The 17,752-nt window shown below is 39.3% G+C and overlaps 1 protein-coding gene and 1 long non-coding RNA gene across 8 annotated transcripts; one reads left to right on the top strand and one right to left on the bottom strand.

Annotated features, from left to right (window-relative positions):
- Positions 1-1,862: 1,862 nt before the first annotated feature.
- On the bottom strand, positions 1,863-8,442 carry LOC145551107 (uncharacterized). The gene is made up of 3 exons (XR_014086921.1): positions 8,157-8,442; positions 3,237-3,329; positions 1,863-2,709 (listed from the first exon to the last, which is right to left on the bottom strand). It is a non-coding gene; the product is annotated as an uncharacterized LOC145551107 (long non-coding RNA).
- Positions 8,443-8,456: 14 nt separating this feature from the next.
- On the top strand, positions 8,457-17,528 carry LOC103464685 (uncharacterized). 7 transcript variants are annotated; one of them, XM_081605204.1, is made up of 13 exons: positions 8,457-8,677; positions 10,054-10,113; positions 10,200-11,568; positions 11,660-14,126; positions 14,365-14,530; positions 14,861-15,185; positions 15,256-15,666; positions 15,776-16,018; positions 16,113-16,198; positions 16,290-16,385; positions 16,694-16,886; positions 16,958-17,207; positions 17,426-17,528. In XM_081605204.1, the coding sequence occupies exons 1-3, from the start codon at positions 8,632-8,634 to the stop codon at positions 11,441-11,443; spliced, it is 1,350 nt and encodes a 449-aa protein (XP_081461330.1). In that variant the 5' UTR covers positions 8,457-8,631; the 3' UTR covers positions 11,444-11,568; positions 11,660-14,126; positions 14,365-14,530; positions 14,861-15,185; positions 15,256-15,666; positions 15,776-16,018; positions 16,113-16,198; positions 16,290-16,385; positions 16,694-16,886; positions 16,958-17,207; positions 17,426-17,528. The 7 variants fall into 7 exon arrangements, 5 of the variants coding, with proteins under 5 accessions (XP_081461330.1, XP_081461331.1, XP_081461339.1 ...); XM_081605205.1 differs by having other exon boundaries at positions 10,200-13,235; positions 13,758-14,126; XR_014086916.1 differs by having other exon boundaries at positions 8,466-8,677; positions 10,200-10,277; positions 13,758-14,126.
- Positions 17,529-17,752: the final 224 nt, after the last annotated feature.

Here is a 17,752-nt window from a genome sequence, read left to right as displayed (position 1 = left end):
TTATTTTTGTAATTTTACTTGCTTATTAAGGAGAGTAATTATGTGAATAAAATAACATAAATAGATTTGAAGTATAAGCTTTTTTCTCCCCCACACTTTAAACTTGAGACTGAATCACTTTTATTAAGAAAAAGGAACTGAATTGCTTACTGGCATTTTCTCTGTCATATATTTCTTTTACTAGCTTAAGTAGTTACTACAGAAGGGGATTTTTTATTTATTTAATTCCTTGATTAATCTTTAGAATAATCAATAGATTATGGGATTACTAAAATAATAACCCACCACAAGGACTTACATCAACTTAATCAGAGAAAAACGCATATTAAATAAACGATTGCTCTCTTATCCAGGCATTCGTTATTCACAAGGACAATATTTCACAATTCAGAGCGAAACCATCCCACATTAAAGCTCAGGCTTAATTTCTAGCAGCTGATCTGTGTCCAGACTGGACTCTGCGATGGGGGGGCCTGGATGTGACGTCTCTGCTGCCTGTGGGTTTTAGCCTTTGTTTGACTAAAGTGGAGGTTTTGCATCGACAGCGGGGTGCAGCCGCTCCTGAGGGACGCATGGGAACAAAAGCTGCTGTGTGGCTGAGCTTTTCATGTGAACCTCGCTGTCTTAGGTCCACCGAACAGAACAGCTTGTGATATCTGAAACATTTTTACTGCTCCAGATTTATCGAAACCTCAAGAAGTTTGTCCCATTTTGTTTTTTTCCGTCATTTGAAAGCTAATTAAACTGCACTATAGTAGCCTCATTTAAAAAATGCTACTGGTTGTGAATTTGGCTTCCCAAGTGCAAAGGCGTCAAACTGAGTTACAGCCGCGCTAACTTTCACGGGTTGCATCACAGCTCTGGTGAAAAGAATAGAAAAAAAAAAAAAAAGAGTTTGTTTTCATGAATAAGCAGAATGGTTTCACAGCCTGTTGTTTTCAATTAGCGGCTGAGCCAGCCGCCTGTACAACAAGCAAAAGTTCAAGACTAGTTCAGCAAACCAAAGCGTTCCTCCTTTTGTTATCTGGTTTCAGTATCAAATACTGATCACGCCATACATTTGTAGGTCAGTTTGATTTATAAAGTAATATCAATTGCTTCTTTATCTGCAGTTCTATCTGTTTTTGGCTTGCTTTGGAAACCTACACTGGTCCAACTTGCATGAAATGTAAGTGAGACAGACACTGAATTAGGAAACTTTAATACATGACGATGACACCACAGTTATTACTGATGATGTTGCAGCCAAGAAAAACCTGGGCTTCATACAAATTGGAAGGCATTTATTAAGACAAATGTACTCATCTCATACTGATTATGTCAAGATCCTTGGGTGTTTGTACTTTGGTTTTCTCTTGCCCTTGTGATTTAACAATTTCCTTGTGGGTTATTTATGTTCAGCGGGTCTCTTTTACCGGAAGATCCCGGAGAAGAATGTCTGACCATCGGTTTCTGCTCAAGCTCACCTGAGTTATACAACACAGATCTGAGCCAGAGCAGCGAGTCCACGTGAAAATTTTAAACAAAATAAATAAGCTTAAAGGAGAACCGAAAGGTGTTTTTAAACTGCTCTGGTGTTTTTGGAATATTTTCCCGCGATATGTGACAACTAGTGGTGGAACATGGGTGCAACACGGTTACAATTAAGTTTTCGAACCAGCCAGAAAATGCTACTGGAGTTTATATTTACAGCTTCCCTAAAGGTAAAGACTGTGTCCGATTTGGATAAGTAAGTTGCAACCCCAAAAAATGACTATCCAAAACTAATAAAAAAATAAAAATAAAAAAAAAGCACATGGAGAGGAGGACGCTGCCACATACGAGACGAAACTTATCTGGAGTGAGAACGGCGCTCACGTCATCCAGGTATGTGCTGCACGTAATTACCACAGCAGAAATTCCTACTAATGCACCAAATCCAGAAATCGTACATTAGAAATGGTTCTCACTGTTCCACGTTCGTTCACAACTTAGTCTGAATCAAAATCAAATCGGAGGAGGTTTCACTGGATTCTGGATCTCCAGTTGTTAGTTCAGGTTCACGCTATGATTCTCTACCTTTTACTCCAATAAAGCCTTCCTGCAGTTCTTTATTTTAAAAAAAAATGTTTTTTTTTACTACTTTTCCCTCCCACTTCCACTAATAAACAGATGGACAGTAATGTCATTCTACTGGTTGGCAAGTCATGCACCGAGGATGTAGAGGACAATAACTCCCCACCCCTCATAAAATCAGCCTACTTTGGCATATATTAACACCAACACTAAAAACAAGTTAAAGTTTTAGGTAAGAAAAATGGGTCCCTGTGTTTCACCAAATAATACTCAATATTTTGAGATCTGATTTGTGTGGCCTTGATGCGCAAAAAGCCTCCAAAAAAGAGAAAACTGATAACAAAAACTAATTGAGTGTTTTTTTATTACATTAACTTGAATCAGAATTTTAAAAAAATCAAACAAGAATAATTAAAGTGCATGAAGTCAGCGTCAGCAAATCAGTTTGTGAAAGAGTGAATGTGCAAGTGTGTTAGGTAACGCATTAAAAAGCCAAAACATTTCCAAAGCCAAACCAATCCAAAAATCCAGGACTATTCGCAGTGAGGGGAGCAAGGGCAGCCGAGGATACAGCTTAACTGACTGGGAACACTGGGACCTAAAAAGACTGGGAACGTTGGGACCGGATGTTCCTGTCAGCAGCCAATCCTTCACCTGATAGATGAAGGAGCAGAAAGGTTTTTATTGGATAACATTTTACTGTTGATAAATGAAATCATGTTTTGAAAACAGATTTTTATTTAGTCTATCAGATATTAAATTTGTTTATTATTCTGATGCATGAAAGTGTGAAAAAAACAAAACAAAAAGATGAGGAATCTGTCAGCGTTAAAAAAAAGAAAGATACATTTTAAAAAGGTAATTTTGACATGGTTGATAGAGGAAGTTTAAAGTTTATCTAACAGAATAAATTACTGAGAAATGTCTGTCTGTATACCAACATGGATCCTTGAGAATCTGCTCAGATCTGGTTCACAAAACTATTTAAGGAACCTCCTGTCGAGGAAAAATAACACTCTATCATAGATAAAAAAGTTTGTTCTGCAATTATTGCGTAACTGTTTTTAAATCAATACGGTAAAGGAATTTGATTAAACATTTATCTTGTTTGGTTCAGCAACTATAAAGCAGGTTATCATGATTATCTGCTGAAATGCACTGTGAGGAGAGGGCGTACTTACTTTGGCACAAATTAGCATTCAGCAAACTGTGTGGTTTGTTTGAAAGGCACTTTGTTTAGCTGCCAAGCACTCCCACACGCAAACAACAACATTCTGTGGGAAAAAAAGGACGAATTATTTTCATAGGCATTATTTTTATTTTTTTTTTCCACACACGGTTCTTCAGAATACATGAAAAACATTCACACCTCCAGAATTTTTTCATATTTTGCCATCTTACAACACCCTAAAGCAACGTGAATTTTATGGTGATGTTGTTTAACAGACCAGCAACAAGTAGTGCATGATTGTGAAGTGGAAGAAAAATAAAAAAGACAAGGTTTTCAAATGTTTACATATGAAAATATTGTTTTAAAACCCGACCCTGATTTGAACTTTAAACTTCTCCTCTACTTTCTTTGTTTTTCATGATGCTGTTTGTTCCCTGATGTCTTCCAGCAAACCTCTGAGACCTTCACAAAACTGCTGAATCTACACTGACATGAAATTACTCACAGGGTACTCCAACTAAAGGCATTCGTTTGACGACCTCTAAAGACAGTTGTGGCATTTTATTTTTCAGTTAAAGGGAGAGGATGCAGAAGCAAACCACATTCAGACTACCATTAAATAGATGAATTAAATTAGGCACCCTAAATATTGGGTGACAACATAAATGTCCAATAAAATGCACTGAAGTTTGCCATTTCAGGAATCAGGAAATGAAAAGGCCACACTTGGAGGGAATCCTGATGTCTTCAGAGTTCATTTATGTGTATCTACAAAAGTCTCAATTGTATTAGATTATCTAATTTTCAGCTTTTTTTTTTTTAAGTTACTTTACTCCACGGTATCTTGACATTCTTGGGCTGTTATCCTGTGGACAGTGTGAAAACACATTTGCCCTACTTTCCTTGTGTTACACTGAATGCAACTTGTGAGAATCTGTCTCACAAAGTACTCCATGTGGGATCTATTGTCAATGTCATAGTGTTTTTTGAGAAAAAAAAAAGCTTCAAGAATGTCCCCTTAAGGAATAAAGCTAACCCTATCCTTTCCCCTTTCAGCTAGATAATCAAATTTGTTTTTATGTTTTTCTGTCTTGCCCTGAACTCTCCTTTTATTTACTGCTTCTCATTAGTTTTCCTCCTTTCTTCTCTAACCAGGCTGTGTAGTCCTGTCTGTCTGCAGCTCCATTCATGACGCAGTGTGTCTTCAAACAGCTTGTGTATTATCTGCTCTGCGGTCAACAGTTGCAAGTGATAAAGACAACAAATCAAGACTAATGACTTTTTAACTCTAGTTTAGCTTTCTCTCGGATCCTCCCTCCTCTGATAAAAGCGTGTGAGCGGTCCGCTGTGTGGACAGAAGTGTCGACAGATGCACTCGGCCCCGGGCAGGCATTCAACATGTGGTTAAAAGTGCTGTCATGCTGACAGCGACGCAGGGACGCGCGTGTGTATCTTCGTCCCTGAAACTACACACGCACACAATCAATGGAGAGCCGACCAAAGATACGGATCAGCGTGTAAATTGGCCTGGGAAGCTGCAGACGCAGAGCAAAGTATCACATCTCAATTGAAAGAAATGGCGGTTTTGCCGTTTGGAGCTGTGGCAACGACGAGGCAACAAAACAACTTCACCAGGAGACTGGTTTGGATTTAACAGGAACTGGAAAAGGGTCGTAACTCACTGTGGTCTCCCACCATCGTCCCCTAACCAGAACCATGTGCTTGAATATAATTAAGGAGACATCTTTACCGAGTGTTGCTCCCATCGGCCTTGTCTCTCCTTGCTGCTTAATCCCTTTAACAATCTTGGCTTGCTAACACATAAGCAACATCATGCCTGATGATGTTAGCACTGCCAGCGCATTTCCCTCAGAGCAAAATGTACAACCTCCAAGGATTACCCTCTGTTTTTCCGTTCTTACTAGATGTGAATTACACCAACATCTGGCTTTTGTCTTTGGAGTCCAAAAGGTACAATTGACATTATTTCCCAGGTCAAAAGGGAGTGACGGGTTTTTATCAACTCCAGCGCCGATGGAAACACGACGCCTCCAAGGACACGTGAACTCTTTGCAGGTCACTCTGACATGAAACGAAAAGAAAAATTAAAATTTTTAACTTTTAGGTGAGGGGGTGAAAGGTCATGTCTTATTGTTACTTCATATTTTTTGTAATGTTATGTTTCTTTCTATTACTAGAAAATAAAATTTATTTATGCTTCCCTGACTAAAAACGTTGTCATTTCATGATAGTTTGATTGGAACAAATTGATTATCAGCATTAAAATAATAATAATAAAAAAGACAACCAACTGTTATTTGATTTGAAGACAGTTGGCAATGAAATAAATTGGATTTTGTCTCTGGGAAATTATTTCTCTGTGGATATGGCCATATGTTTTTGATCATTATCCTACAGAAAAAAAGAAAAGAAAAAAAAAGCAATCCGTTTTTTTTTCTGAAAATGTCCTAGTTTTAACAAGATTTTATGAAGCCAAGAAACCTAAAAAGGTTTTGGAAGAACTAGACTTTGTAATAAAAATTTATTTCTTTTTGTAGGATTCAATTCCTTGTTGAAGTTATTTACCGATTGTCCTTTAGTGATTAAAAAGTGATTAAAAAATTGACATTTATTGGTTGTTTCTCACATTTTCTGTTTATTATTTATGGTACTTTTGTCATGTGTGCATTTGTACAGTGCCCTATAAGTAAGGCTGAAAGAGTTTTGTTTATTCCAAAAACAAAAATAAAACAAAAAACCCTCTCTCCGCTCAAACATTTAAATCATCAACACAAGAAGAGTTTTAAGGCTCCAGATTTACACTGGGCCAATATAAACACTCCCACAGAGTTCACATCTTGTTTTCCTGATAAAGTGCAGTACTAAACACTTACTTGTTAAAATAACTGACTTTTTACATGCATCGTGTCATGAACTGCTAAAGTGCAATACTACAGTGTTTTTTAAATTTTATTTTTTGTGAAAAACACTCTAATTACACGACGGTATTTTTACATTTCTTCTACTTTTTTTAGTAACATTTTCAGGATATTGCATTGAACTTGTCTCTTTCTGACATAAAGTCACTATTTTCGTTGAAACAAAGGCTGCATTGTTTCCTAACAGCCTCAGCAGTGACCTATAATCCCATTTAGCATCCAGATACACATCTCCATTCTCTTGTCCCAACCTGATCGGCTACCTCCCTTGAATTCATCAGAGAGCTTCCTCTAATGCGCCTCCGAAACAAGTTTGTGATCACACCAGCTGTTTACAAATGACTTTCAGAGCACCTATTGAAGACTGGACAAGGCCCAGGCAGTAGGGGAAAACACCAACGGTACGGTTTAGTGGCCCTCCTGTGGCCTCTAGAAAAATCCCCGTACACCCGCTTCACCCCGCCCGCAGGCGCCCTCCCCGCTTGTCTATTCGCCATCTGGGGAGATGGTTTGATAACTTTTCTGTTTATGTTTTGTGTTCTCTGCAGAGGTCTTTGTTGTGTACCTGTATTGTTAAGGACGCATCGGACATGTCGGAGTTTGTGTTTGCGCACGTACTCCGATTGGCAGTAAAACCGCACGCAGCACGTTCCGAACGAAATCACGTTTAGGACGTTTCCATTTTACGGTGGCCGACAGGTGCAAACGGCGCAGCAGCCCTGCTGAAAGGCGCTGCAAACACACGCGACAACCAAATGCGACAGAAGAAAGGATGCAACCAACAACAAAATAATGCTGCAATAACAGAAAATAGAAGCAAACAATCAGCGAAACAAATACAAACCGAAAGGGTACAACCATAAGTAAAATGCATCAAACACACACAACAAAGAAATGCAAACAAAAAATGTCTAAAAAAAAACATATCTATCTATATACAGAGAGAAATGTTTTTATCTTTTTACTTGGCGTGTGTAAATATCTGGTTTCAACTGTGCGCGTGTGCATTTCTTCTTTTTTTTTTTAGGTGGCCATGTTTTGCCCTTTTTACAGTCAAAATCTAGGCCTAAACTATATTTACATTTTTTTGTGTAGTGCATTGAGTTTCAACAATTATTTTTTATCTATCACTAGGAGCAGGTTTGAGCAATTGAATTCGCAGCAGATGCAGCAAGTGTTTGAGCAATGTTTGGAATGTTATTCAGGCCTGATTTTTCAGATACTCAGCCATTCTGCTCCTCCAACACCACTTCCTGCCCCCAGCCAACCGTCCTGGTGTGTCTGTCAGAGATGCAGAGAGATGATGTCTTCTGTGGTGGAGAGGAAGCGCTGCATGCAACATCCACCTCGTTGCATTTCAGCCTTGCCGCATATGGAAGTTCACATTCTGGAAGCAGGAGTCCTGCATCTGGCCAGAAGGATCTGGAATGAGCTGCGTGCGGAAGACGACCTTCCCGATGAAGGTGAAGATAAAAGGCAGTGTGGGACTCTGGGTACTGTCCCACAGAGTGGCCATTCCAAGCTGCTGTGTTTGGGCAATTCAAGATTGCTATCCTGATCCTGATGGACAGTACAGGCAAGGTTTCCCTCAGTGTCCCACCTGGTTTAGCATTGTTAATTTATTAGTTGTATTTTTTTTTTCCATTTAGCGTATCCATGGAAACCGAGTGTTTATCAGGGCATTTTTCAAAAAAAATTACGGTCAAAAACAACTTAGGTTTCCTCAAATTTGACATTAATTCAACTAATTTTATCATCCTTAACTAAAATACATATATTTCTAAAATTGCTACACCACAGTTTAACGTTCCTGACATTTGCAGCGAAATTTAGTCAAGATAAAGGCTCATTAATGCTAATAGTCTTATTTTGTACAGCAGTCGGAATTTCTTTAAAACACACACATAAAAACAAAATAAAGTAAGCAATTCACTAATATCTTAGTAATACTTGCTTTCATTTATTAAAAATAGTAGAAGAATGATATTAACCTTCCGGTTGGTCACTCCGCTGGTGCTTCTCCTGGCCAAGAATCATCTTTCGCAGGTTTGTTTACCACGGGCTTCTTCAGCAAGTGTGAACTTGTCAAACCTTCCGAAGTTTTCTATGCTCTTTCACGCGTCTCCCTCAAAAGTCCAGTCGCAAAGGGAAAAAAAATAAGGTCAGGACCATTTATATGGTTGCCAACGTTACCGTCGTTTCCATGGCGTTTCCATGAACGAGTGCGTTCGTCAATGAAATCATGGAAACGACGTTAGCCCGTGGAATTGACGAACGCACGCGTCCAGCCCTATAAATGGTCCTGATCTTCGGAATTCTTTCCCTTTGCGACTGGACTTTTGAAGGAGACGCCTGAAAGAGCATAGAAAGCTTCGGAAGGTTTGTCCTTGCTGAGAAAGTCTGCTTTGCAAAACTCGCTGAAGAAGCACTTGCTGAAGAAGCCCGTGGTAAACAAACCTGCAAAAGATGGTTTCTGGCCAGGAGAAGCACCAGCGGGGTGATCAGCCGGAAGGTTAATATAATTCTGATACTATTTTTAATACACGAAAGCAAGTTATTACCAAGATATTAGTGAATTGTTTAGTTTATTTTGTGTCTGTGTGTGTTAAAGAAATTCCGACTGCTGTACAAAAAAAATACTATTAGCATGTTTTGCTAGCATAGATCCTTCTTGCTAATGAGCCTTTTTCTTGACTAAATTTCGTAAATGTCAGCGTGTAGTGATTTAATAAATATAAGTATTTTAGTTAATAATATCAAGTTAATTGAATTAATGTCCTTTTTTTTTTGAAAACTAGCTTATTTTTGACCGGTGTTTTTTGAAAAATGCCCTGATAAACACCGTTTCCATAGATACGCTAAATGAAACACATTAAATACTTACTATTATTTTTAAAAAGAACATTCATTTGTGGGGTGAAACAAATTTGTGAGTTAATTTAAATGGATTTGGAATTTATGTGTTGGCTTATTGAAATCTGTGGATAAATGGCTCCGATGTTAACACTTGTGTTTGACAAAAATTCTTATGCTGGTTTGAAAACACAGCTACATTTCTTGCAAACTAGATCATTTTTCAAATCAGTTTTGAAAAATGCCCTACATGTAGTTTTCCTACATGAGTGAACTAATTTGAAAAGAAAAAAAAAAACATTACTTGAATTAGTTAAAATCAGTAATGCTGACACAGTAGTTGTTTTGGTTTGAAAGAAGTTTTTGAACCAGCTTTTTGAAAAATGCAGTATCTCCATGGATACATTGATTAAATAACAACACACAACTTTATTCTTATCTGTAAAGAACAATCAATATGTGCCTATTAATTTCACAAAGTCACTAAATTATTTAGTTTATTTAGTTACTCAAGACCAGAAAAACCGTGTTTTGCTCTATTGCATTTCTGAACTTCTGAAAATGATACCATTTTTAGAAGTTAATCGAATACTAACAGTAAATGTTAAAATTCATTAGAAAAACAATGATCTCGGTTTCATTTAGTCCAGTTGTGATTCATTTATCTTCAACACCTCACTGTCACTGTCATCTGTGCCCACCTGTCTAAAGACTGCCACTATCGTCCCTGCCCCCAAGTGCTCCACAGTGACGAGCCTGAATGACTACCGGCCTATAGCCTTAACATCGGTAGTCATGAAGTGCTTTGAGAGGCTAATCATGTATCACATCAAGGACTCCATCGACGTCACTGTGGACCCCCATCAGTATAGTATAGCAATAATATTGCTAATTAAATCTAGTCAAGAAAAACAAAGACATTCTCCAACTTGGGTTAATGTATTGGTATTTCAGTTTTCTCTCTAAACATTTCTTTGAATTTTTGTGAAGGTCTTGATACTGAACTATAGCATTTAGTTTTTTTTTCCTTCATAGCTCATGCTGTAGTGCTTCTTCCTGATGGATCCCTAATGTTGGAGGGACACCCGGACATTGGTAAGAATCTCGGTAAGGTGGTCAGATGTTTTCCCGCAGATGTCAGACGACATTTCACTAACCCGTCACATTTTACTGCCCGTCAGTTTCTGAAGACAAGGGAGAGGTGTCAAGCTGTAGGTCACCTCCAGACTCTGTCGACAGTACTACCAGCTCCAGTGAAGGTGAGGTTGGTAATGACAGTACTAGCAGCTCCAGTGGCAGCTTTACTAACAACTCCGGTTGTAACTCTACTAGCAACTCCGGTGGTAGCTCTACTAGCAACTCCGGTGGTGGCTCTATCAGCTCCAGTGAAGACGAAGTTGGTAATGGCTGTACTACCAGCTCCAGTTCAACAGTGGACCGTGCTTACACTGCACCACAGCTGCTTGAGGTTCTTCCTCCAATTTTTAAATACATACAGAACATCGAGATGGCTCAGAAGCTTCAAGAGGACATTTTTCTCTTGACTTCGCTTGAATCCGCACGTGGACTTGACAAGCAGGAAGAGCCCATTTTGAGTCCAGAGGACTCCAAACCTATTGGGACCTCCCAACATTACCAGGTAGGTTGGGAAGAGGATGCGGCTCATGTGACATCTGTGATCGGCATAAACAATGATGCTGAAGAGGAACCCCCCGCCAAGAGGTCCAGGGACAGCAGTGATGAAGAGGAGGTCCCTGCCATGAAGCCCAGTTGGGAGGAGGTCCTTCAAAGTATCGGCACAAGGTTGCCATGGAGATGTGGTAAAGAATGGGAGGATGAGCCCATTCTGCCAACCCCTGTGTTCATTGCCTATCAAAAGACAGACCATGAGGATCCCGTTCTGTCATCCCCTGTCTTCAGTCCCTCACGAGGGATGGTGCGTGATGGTCCTTTTCTGTCATCTCCATTTTTTAGTCCCTCACGAGGGATGGTGCGTGATGGTCCTTTTCTGTCATCTCCATTTTTTAGTCCCTCACGAGGGATGGTGCGTGATGGTCCTTTTCTGTCATCTCCATTTTTTAGTCCCTCACGAGGGATGGTGCGCGACGATCCTTTTCTGTCATCCGTTGTCTTCAGTCCCTCACCCTTGACATACTGGGAGGATCCCATTTTGTCACCCTGTGTCTTCAGTCCTTCACTTGAGATTTCATGGGATGATCCCATTCTGACATTCCCTGTCCTCAGTCCCTTACCATCAATACAGTGCAAAGATCCAACTTTGTCATCCCCTGCCTTCTGTTTCTGGATGGACTCTGAAGATGACATAGAAGAGGAATCAATTCCTTCAACATCTGACGGAACTAGAGAGAGTTTCAGACAATTGTGGTTTAGACCTCACTACCACTTGTCAAGTGACTCTGATTAGATTGGGATCTTGAAAAACTGAAGGCCTACCTGGGAAGTCACATTAGGACATTATCATTTCTCTGTTTTATTTTTGTTTGTTTTTTAAAAGACAATAGCTTTCTAGCAGGCCTGATGATGCCTTAGGTAGCACCTTGCACCGGGGCTTTTATTTATCCTGCTGCTAGATTGTGTATTTTAGATGTTAAGGATTCTAGCAGGCTTGAGGATGCCTTAGGTAATTGCACCGGAGCTTTTTCTTATCCTGCTGCTAGATTGTGTATTTTAGATGTTAAGGATTCTAGCAGGCTTGAGGATGCCTTAGGTAATTGCACCGGAGCTTTTTCTTATCCCGCTGCTAGATTGATGACTTTAGATGTTAAGGATTCTAGCAGGACCGAGGATGCCTTAGGTAGTGTCTTGCACCAGGGCTTTTCTTTATCCCGCTGCTGGATTTTTCACTTTAGATGCTAAGGATTCTGGCAGGACTGAGGATGTCCTAGGTAGCGTCTTGCACCGGGGCTTTTCTTTATCCCGCTGCTGGATTTTTCACTTTAGATGCTAAGGATTCTGGCAGGACTGAGGATGTCCTAGGTAGCGTCTTGCACCGGGGCTTTTCTTTATCCTGCTGCTGGATTTTGTATTTTACATTTTAAGGATTCTGATTAAAAAGGCAATAAAGTATTTTTTTCTGTTTAATCAAACAATGACCCAATGCTGGAGAAGGAAAATTAAAATTTCTGAGGAATGAGGCCATACTGCTGAACAAAACAAACACTAAAAGGAGTTGGATATCACTGGTGCATAAAAGAAAAATGCTAAAAGGAACAAGACAACACTAAATCTAAAACGTTCTTGCTGAGTAAAAATTAAACCTCAAAAGGATTGCGATAACGCGACTCGGGGCACTGGAATCAACACAATTGAGACAACACTGCTGCAACTTAAGCGCTTTAAAATTGAAACAATGTTTCTGGCACGTTCGAATTTTTAAGACATGAAAAAACACTAAAAGGGACACAATATAATCAGTTGAGCTGTGGTATAAACAGATGTAAAGCTATAACACAATTCCTAGATGTCATAAAATCCACAGTGAGATAGGTATTTTTTTTTAGGTAAGAAACAACAACTGCAGGAACAGTAACAATGAAAGTCCACATGTTAGGCTCAGGTGATAATACTTTTAAAAGTAGGTAATGCTGCAGGGTGTCGAATCTAAAATCTCTAAGCACTGAGAAGAGACAACAATTTTCGGGACAAATTCAACTCTTTAAAAATAGAGTACAATACTTTTGCGGACAAATCTTTCAAGTTGTGAGATGGCTGAGATGCCGTCATGGTGGACAAGCTAAAATGTAGAGGAATTAACCCTGCTGAGCATAACATAAAACCTATAAGGATAAAAGGAAAAGACGGTGATAAATATTTGGTTCCCAAAGGCACCAAAGGCTTGTACCACCATAAACATATTATGAGGACCACCAGGAGGTGCAGTCACCAAAAGTATCAGTCTCAGACGGAGCAGCTCCCAGTGAGACGGCTTCTTCCAAGATTCTCTCTGTCTCTGGTATGAGGACTTGGAGATCTGTCTGTCAGTCACTTTTGTCTTCTGTTTCTCTCTTTGTGTTTTTCTCTCTACTCTCCCAAGTTTCAGGGTGTAACAGTGGGGCTTCCCCACACGGTGCCCTCCAAGATAGCAAATTATTTTCACCTGTTCTTCCACTAATCCACTCTCCCAGTTTTAATCTTTCAGGTTTTAGCTGCTCACCGTTGGATTCTTTTGTCGCCGTCCATGTGGTTCCTGTCCTCCTGTATGTTTTTCATACTGCTTGCAAGTTTTTGCATTCCTCACTCACATCATACTGCTTGGCTCCTGCTGGCAATGGGGAGCCATCAGCTTCACTAAATAAAAATGCGTAGAAAGAAATTTACAATTAGTAGAAGGTGTCCTCCGTAGAGACTTAAAATTTAAGTAAGGAATGTTTGCCTGACCATTTTGTATCAAGACCACATTACAGCAATGGACCAATAAGAAAGGAGAAGACTAAGGAGAACATAGACAGAATTTATGATTAGGGATTTAATTAATGGCTTTTATTCAGAGGGACACTAGAGAACAGGATCAAAGGGAATGAAATAGAGAGCATGTGGAGTAAAGTTTTATGAAGATAAACTATTAATCTCATGAAACAAATAGTTTATATGGCCATTAGCATGTTTATGGGTTGCAACATAGAAAGATCACAAAAACAGAATAGACATAAAATAATAGAGAAAATAGTCTGATCCCAGATTGAAATTCTGCAAATCAATAATGTCTCTGATCATTCCAGGTTGGATCTCCTGAACTACTATAATCCTCCACCTTCAGCACCACCAGTCAGGTGAAGGAAGATAAGAGAACCCAGTCGACAAAAACAGTAAGAAAACTTATTTTTACCTAGCTAACAATTTTAAATATGGATGAAACTGAGGTTCTTTCTTCTGTCCATGTATATTCTCTTCTTTTGGCCCTGTTGTCTTTTCTCTGTGTTTCCTTTCTCCATGAACTCATGTCACATGATTTGAGTTGACCAACCCCTAGAGCAGGTTACTTCCTCCATCTGCTGATCTACTGGTTGTAGCAGATTGTGGAGAGGCGAGGACGCGACGATGACTTGATCTGATATGGTGGCCGACAGGAGCAAACTCACAGCAAACAGGTGAAACAGCACAGCAGAAGTGAAACTAAAGGATCTTTTTTACATTTCCAAACTGAACTTACTTATACCGTCATTGAAACAAACAAAAAAAAAATGTTTCCACCATAACTTCTGGTTGTTCGATAATTTTATCTGTCAAACTCTGTGTAGTGTGCAATAATTACCGAAACATGCTGGTGTAAATTGGGACTGCAGTAGTATATTCATTTATGTCTTTGCTTATTGTTCTCTACCACAGGTATCCAGTGCAGCTACATTGAATAAACTCCATCAGTCGGTTGACAGACAGGCCAGCATCTTACAAACTGCTGGATGCTTTCAGCTTCCTGTGAGTGTCGGTGACAAAGAGAAGATTGTGAAGAACTTCATACATTCATTTACCGCAATCATTTCTCTATTCAAAGGTAATGTTTTTCGTCTTCATTTAAAACAATTAACTAAGTTAATTTAGCTACCATTTTGTTGCAGTTAAAATAAGTTGACAGTAGGGTAAGAATTGACAATAGCCAGCAGCCAAATAAGTAAGAGCTTGATTGAAATGCTTCTCAATAACTGGAGAAAATCTATGTTACCACAAAGAAATAGTGGATTTGCAGTAATACCTCTGCTGAACAAAAAAACAAAAAAACAAGATTAGACACGTTACTGTTTATGTTTGACTGTGAAAACCATCCATTTAAGATCATGCTGTTTTTAGCATCATTAAGGTTATGTTTGTTCTAAATGTTTTCTAGATTCAAGGTTGCCCTTTCAACCCTGGATTTTGTTTATGCTTTGGAGCCGCGTGCTTCCAGGTTCAGGCCCTTAATGTGCACATGTGCGGAAAAGCTGACATCAGACGTTTTAGAGATGGAGACAACATAATCCCACACTCTGCCAGAAATAACTAAAGTCCAGAGTGAAGATGGCATCACTTATCTTGCTTGTTTGAAAGAACGTGCAGAATATCTGTTGCTGCCAATCCCAGTGTGAATGGCTGAAGACCCACAGACGTTTGTGGAATGTTGACCGTTCCAGATCCAGACCAAATCCAGAGGAACGGCGCTCACCATGCCATAGGTATGTTTTAACTTCAACATTGTAATAGTTAAAATGTAATGCTACATTTGTATATGAATGTGTTTTCCAGATTTGTTCGAACAATAGCTGTGTGTGGCAAGCAAATTCCCAGCCTACTTGCAAGTATGGAACGCAAGCTGGGGACTTTCTGTGGCATAATTCATAATAGCATAATTCTGTCTGGCAACAACGATGCCCGAGTTGCATTGCTGTTCAGGTTTATGAATATGGGAGCAGTGGATCAGTCAACCTTTGTCAAAATGCAAGACAGTTACTGCGTTGACACTATCAAAGAATTTTGGGACAACCACAAGTCTGGTTATTGTTCTCTACCATAGATGTCCAGTGCAGCGACGTTGAATGAACTACATCAGTCAGTTGACAGACAGGTCAGCATCTTACAAACTGCTGGTTGCTTTCAGCTCCCACAGAGCTGAAGTAGTTTCCAGACTGCAGTCACAGGATAATGTTGTAGTACTTGGTGAGTATAATACTCAGTTATGTCACCCTAGACATCCATCTCTGCCTAAAACAGTGATCCCATGTTGATAAGAATTCTTTGTTTCTTTTGCATCTGTTATTTTTCATAGTTATGGGTGAATGGACCCAGCCCTGGGTTTTGTGCTCAGTCCTGCATCTACACCGTCATGGAAAAGGACACTAAATAAATTGTATCCATAGTAAACATTGACAAGCGTGAGACGCAGAGGAGTTCTGTGATTCTGGAGAGGGAAGGCTTTATCGCTTTATCAGAAGCTTTGACCAGCTACACCCGGAAGTTAAACTTGCTGAAATATGCACAGATGCACATTCACAGATATCTGCTCTGTTTAGTAAGTGCAATGTAGTGATATTAATAACAGTAAATGTTTGCTTGACCTCATGATTTCATCTGACGATGTATCTCTAATAATATTTCTGTGGCAGTCAATGGAAAATACAAGGACAGTGAAGTGCTACACACTTTAGACATGTGGCATGGTTCTAACAACCTGGGCAAAAAGATCCATTCAGTAAGTTTTACATGAATACATAATAAGTGTCAAAATTGTACATTTTTATCCAATATGTTAAGTCATTTCATAATGATTTGTGTTTATTAAGGCAGGGCAGCAAAGAGGTTGTTCCATTCTTCTGCCGTGGAACAAGGAGATCTGCAATCATTTTTGATTCTGCAGCAAGACCTGTGACGACTTTTTAGTGAGTCATAGAATTATCCTAAAATACAATATGTATTTATCTTTGCTAACATTAAGCACTGAGGTGTTGACACATAGCGTGTTTACAGTATGTTTGTTTTGAACGTGATATTGTTCAACAATACATTTGACATGTAATAAGGCGACATATTACATGACAAGTGCATTGTAATACATACAATGCATTTATAAACGTGCAATTACTTTACGTTGTACACGCATTGTGAAAAACATTGGGGAAAAGATGCAATCACTGTAAAAATCTGCATTTAAGTAAGTTAAAACTGTTATGTTCATTTTCTGATTTAGGACATGTGGCGAGGCCTTTTACACCATGTCACAGGAGAGCATGAGTGGCCCCTGGATGCCTGTCAGCATGGTCCCTTGGAGGAGCAAAGAGACAAGGAGTGAATAGAGAAGGGATCTGGTTACCATCAGCTTCATCAGAAGTCATTCTCAATGCGCGCTGGCTAAAAGAGCTTCACAAGTTCTGGCACTTTAGGTATGTTTCCTATAAAACACTATTCTATGGAATATTAGTATTTTGATCTGTGTCATGTGTTTAATATCCAGTTTCGGACATCACAAGCTTTATAATAAGAAGTCCAGAAGTGGAGTTCGTATGCCATAAAGGAGGAGAAGGACTTCCATTACATTCCACAACTTCAGAGGCCAATTATAAGGAAACTGGTGGCATCAGGACACAAACTCCCTCGAGTTTCAACCATGAGACTAAATGACCCACGTCAGCATGATGTGCTGTCCGGTGTGCCGGCTTCCACCACACAGGAGCTGCTGGTGATACCAGTCAGCAGAGGCCAGGGTAAGAAGTTAATGTTTGTGTCAAACCTTCACTGCTGCTTGTTGCCTTCCCAATGAAAACTTGAAATTGATTGTAATAAAAAAACAGTAGGCCTCATTTGGCAGGACAGAATTCTGTTTTTGATCATAAATATTTTTAAGCATTTCTTCCTTCTAAGGATTTATTAAATTGTGAATCAAAACATGTGGCACATCTAATTATTTATGCTCTTTCAACAGGTCAGACTTTGCAGGAGACATGGAGGAAGGAATCATGTCTTCAGAACTCAAAATGTTCATATATCTACAGGAGCACTTTGCAATAAATAACATTTTATAGTTACGCATTTTTGGAAGACTGGAAGATTAATACCTAAACACCAACTATAAAGTCTTAAAAAAAGGCAATCATTAAAAAAAACAGCTAATAAATTACCAATGCTAAACCTGGTGGGGGCACAAGTAAAGCCCGGTGGCCCGCCAGGCTCATAATACACTGAGGGAAACCCTGCCTGTACTGTCCATCAGGATCAGGACAGCGATCCTGAATTGCCCAAACACAGCAGC

The sequence above is a fragment of the Poecilia reticulata genome, chromosome 1 (assembly GCF_904066995.2).
Source record: "Poecilia reticulata chromosome 1, P_reticulata-male-v2, whole genome shotgun sequence".
Classification (NCBI taxonomy): Eukaryota; Metazoa; Chordata; class Actinopteri; order Cyprinodontiformes; family Poeciliidae; genus Poecilia; species Poecilia reticulata.
The sequence above is the reverse complement of the archived record's forward strand: the minus strand, read 5'-3'. Positions and strand labels throughout refer to the sequence as shown.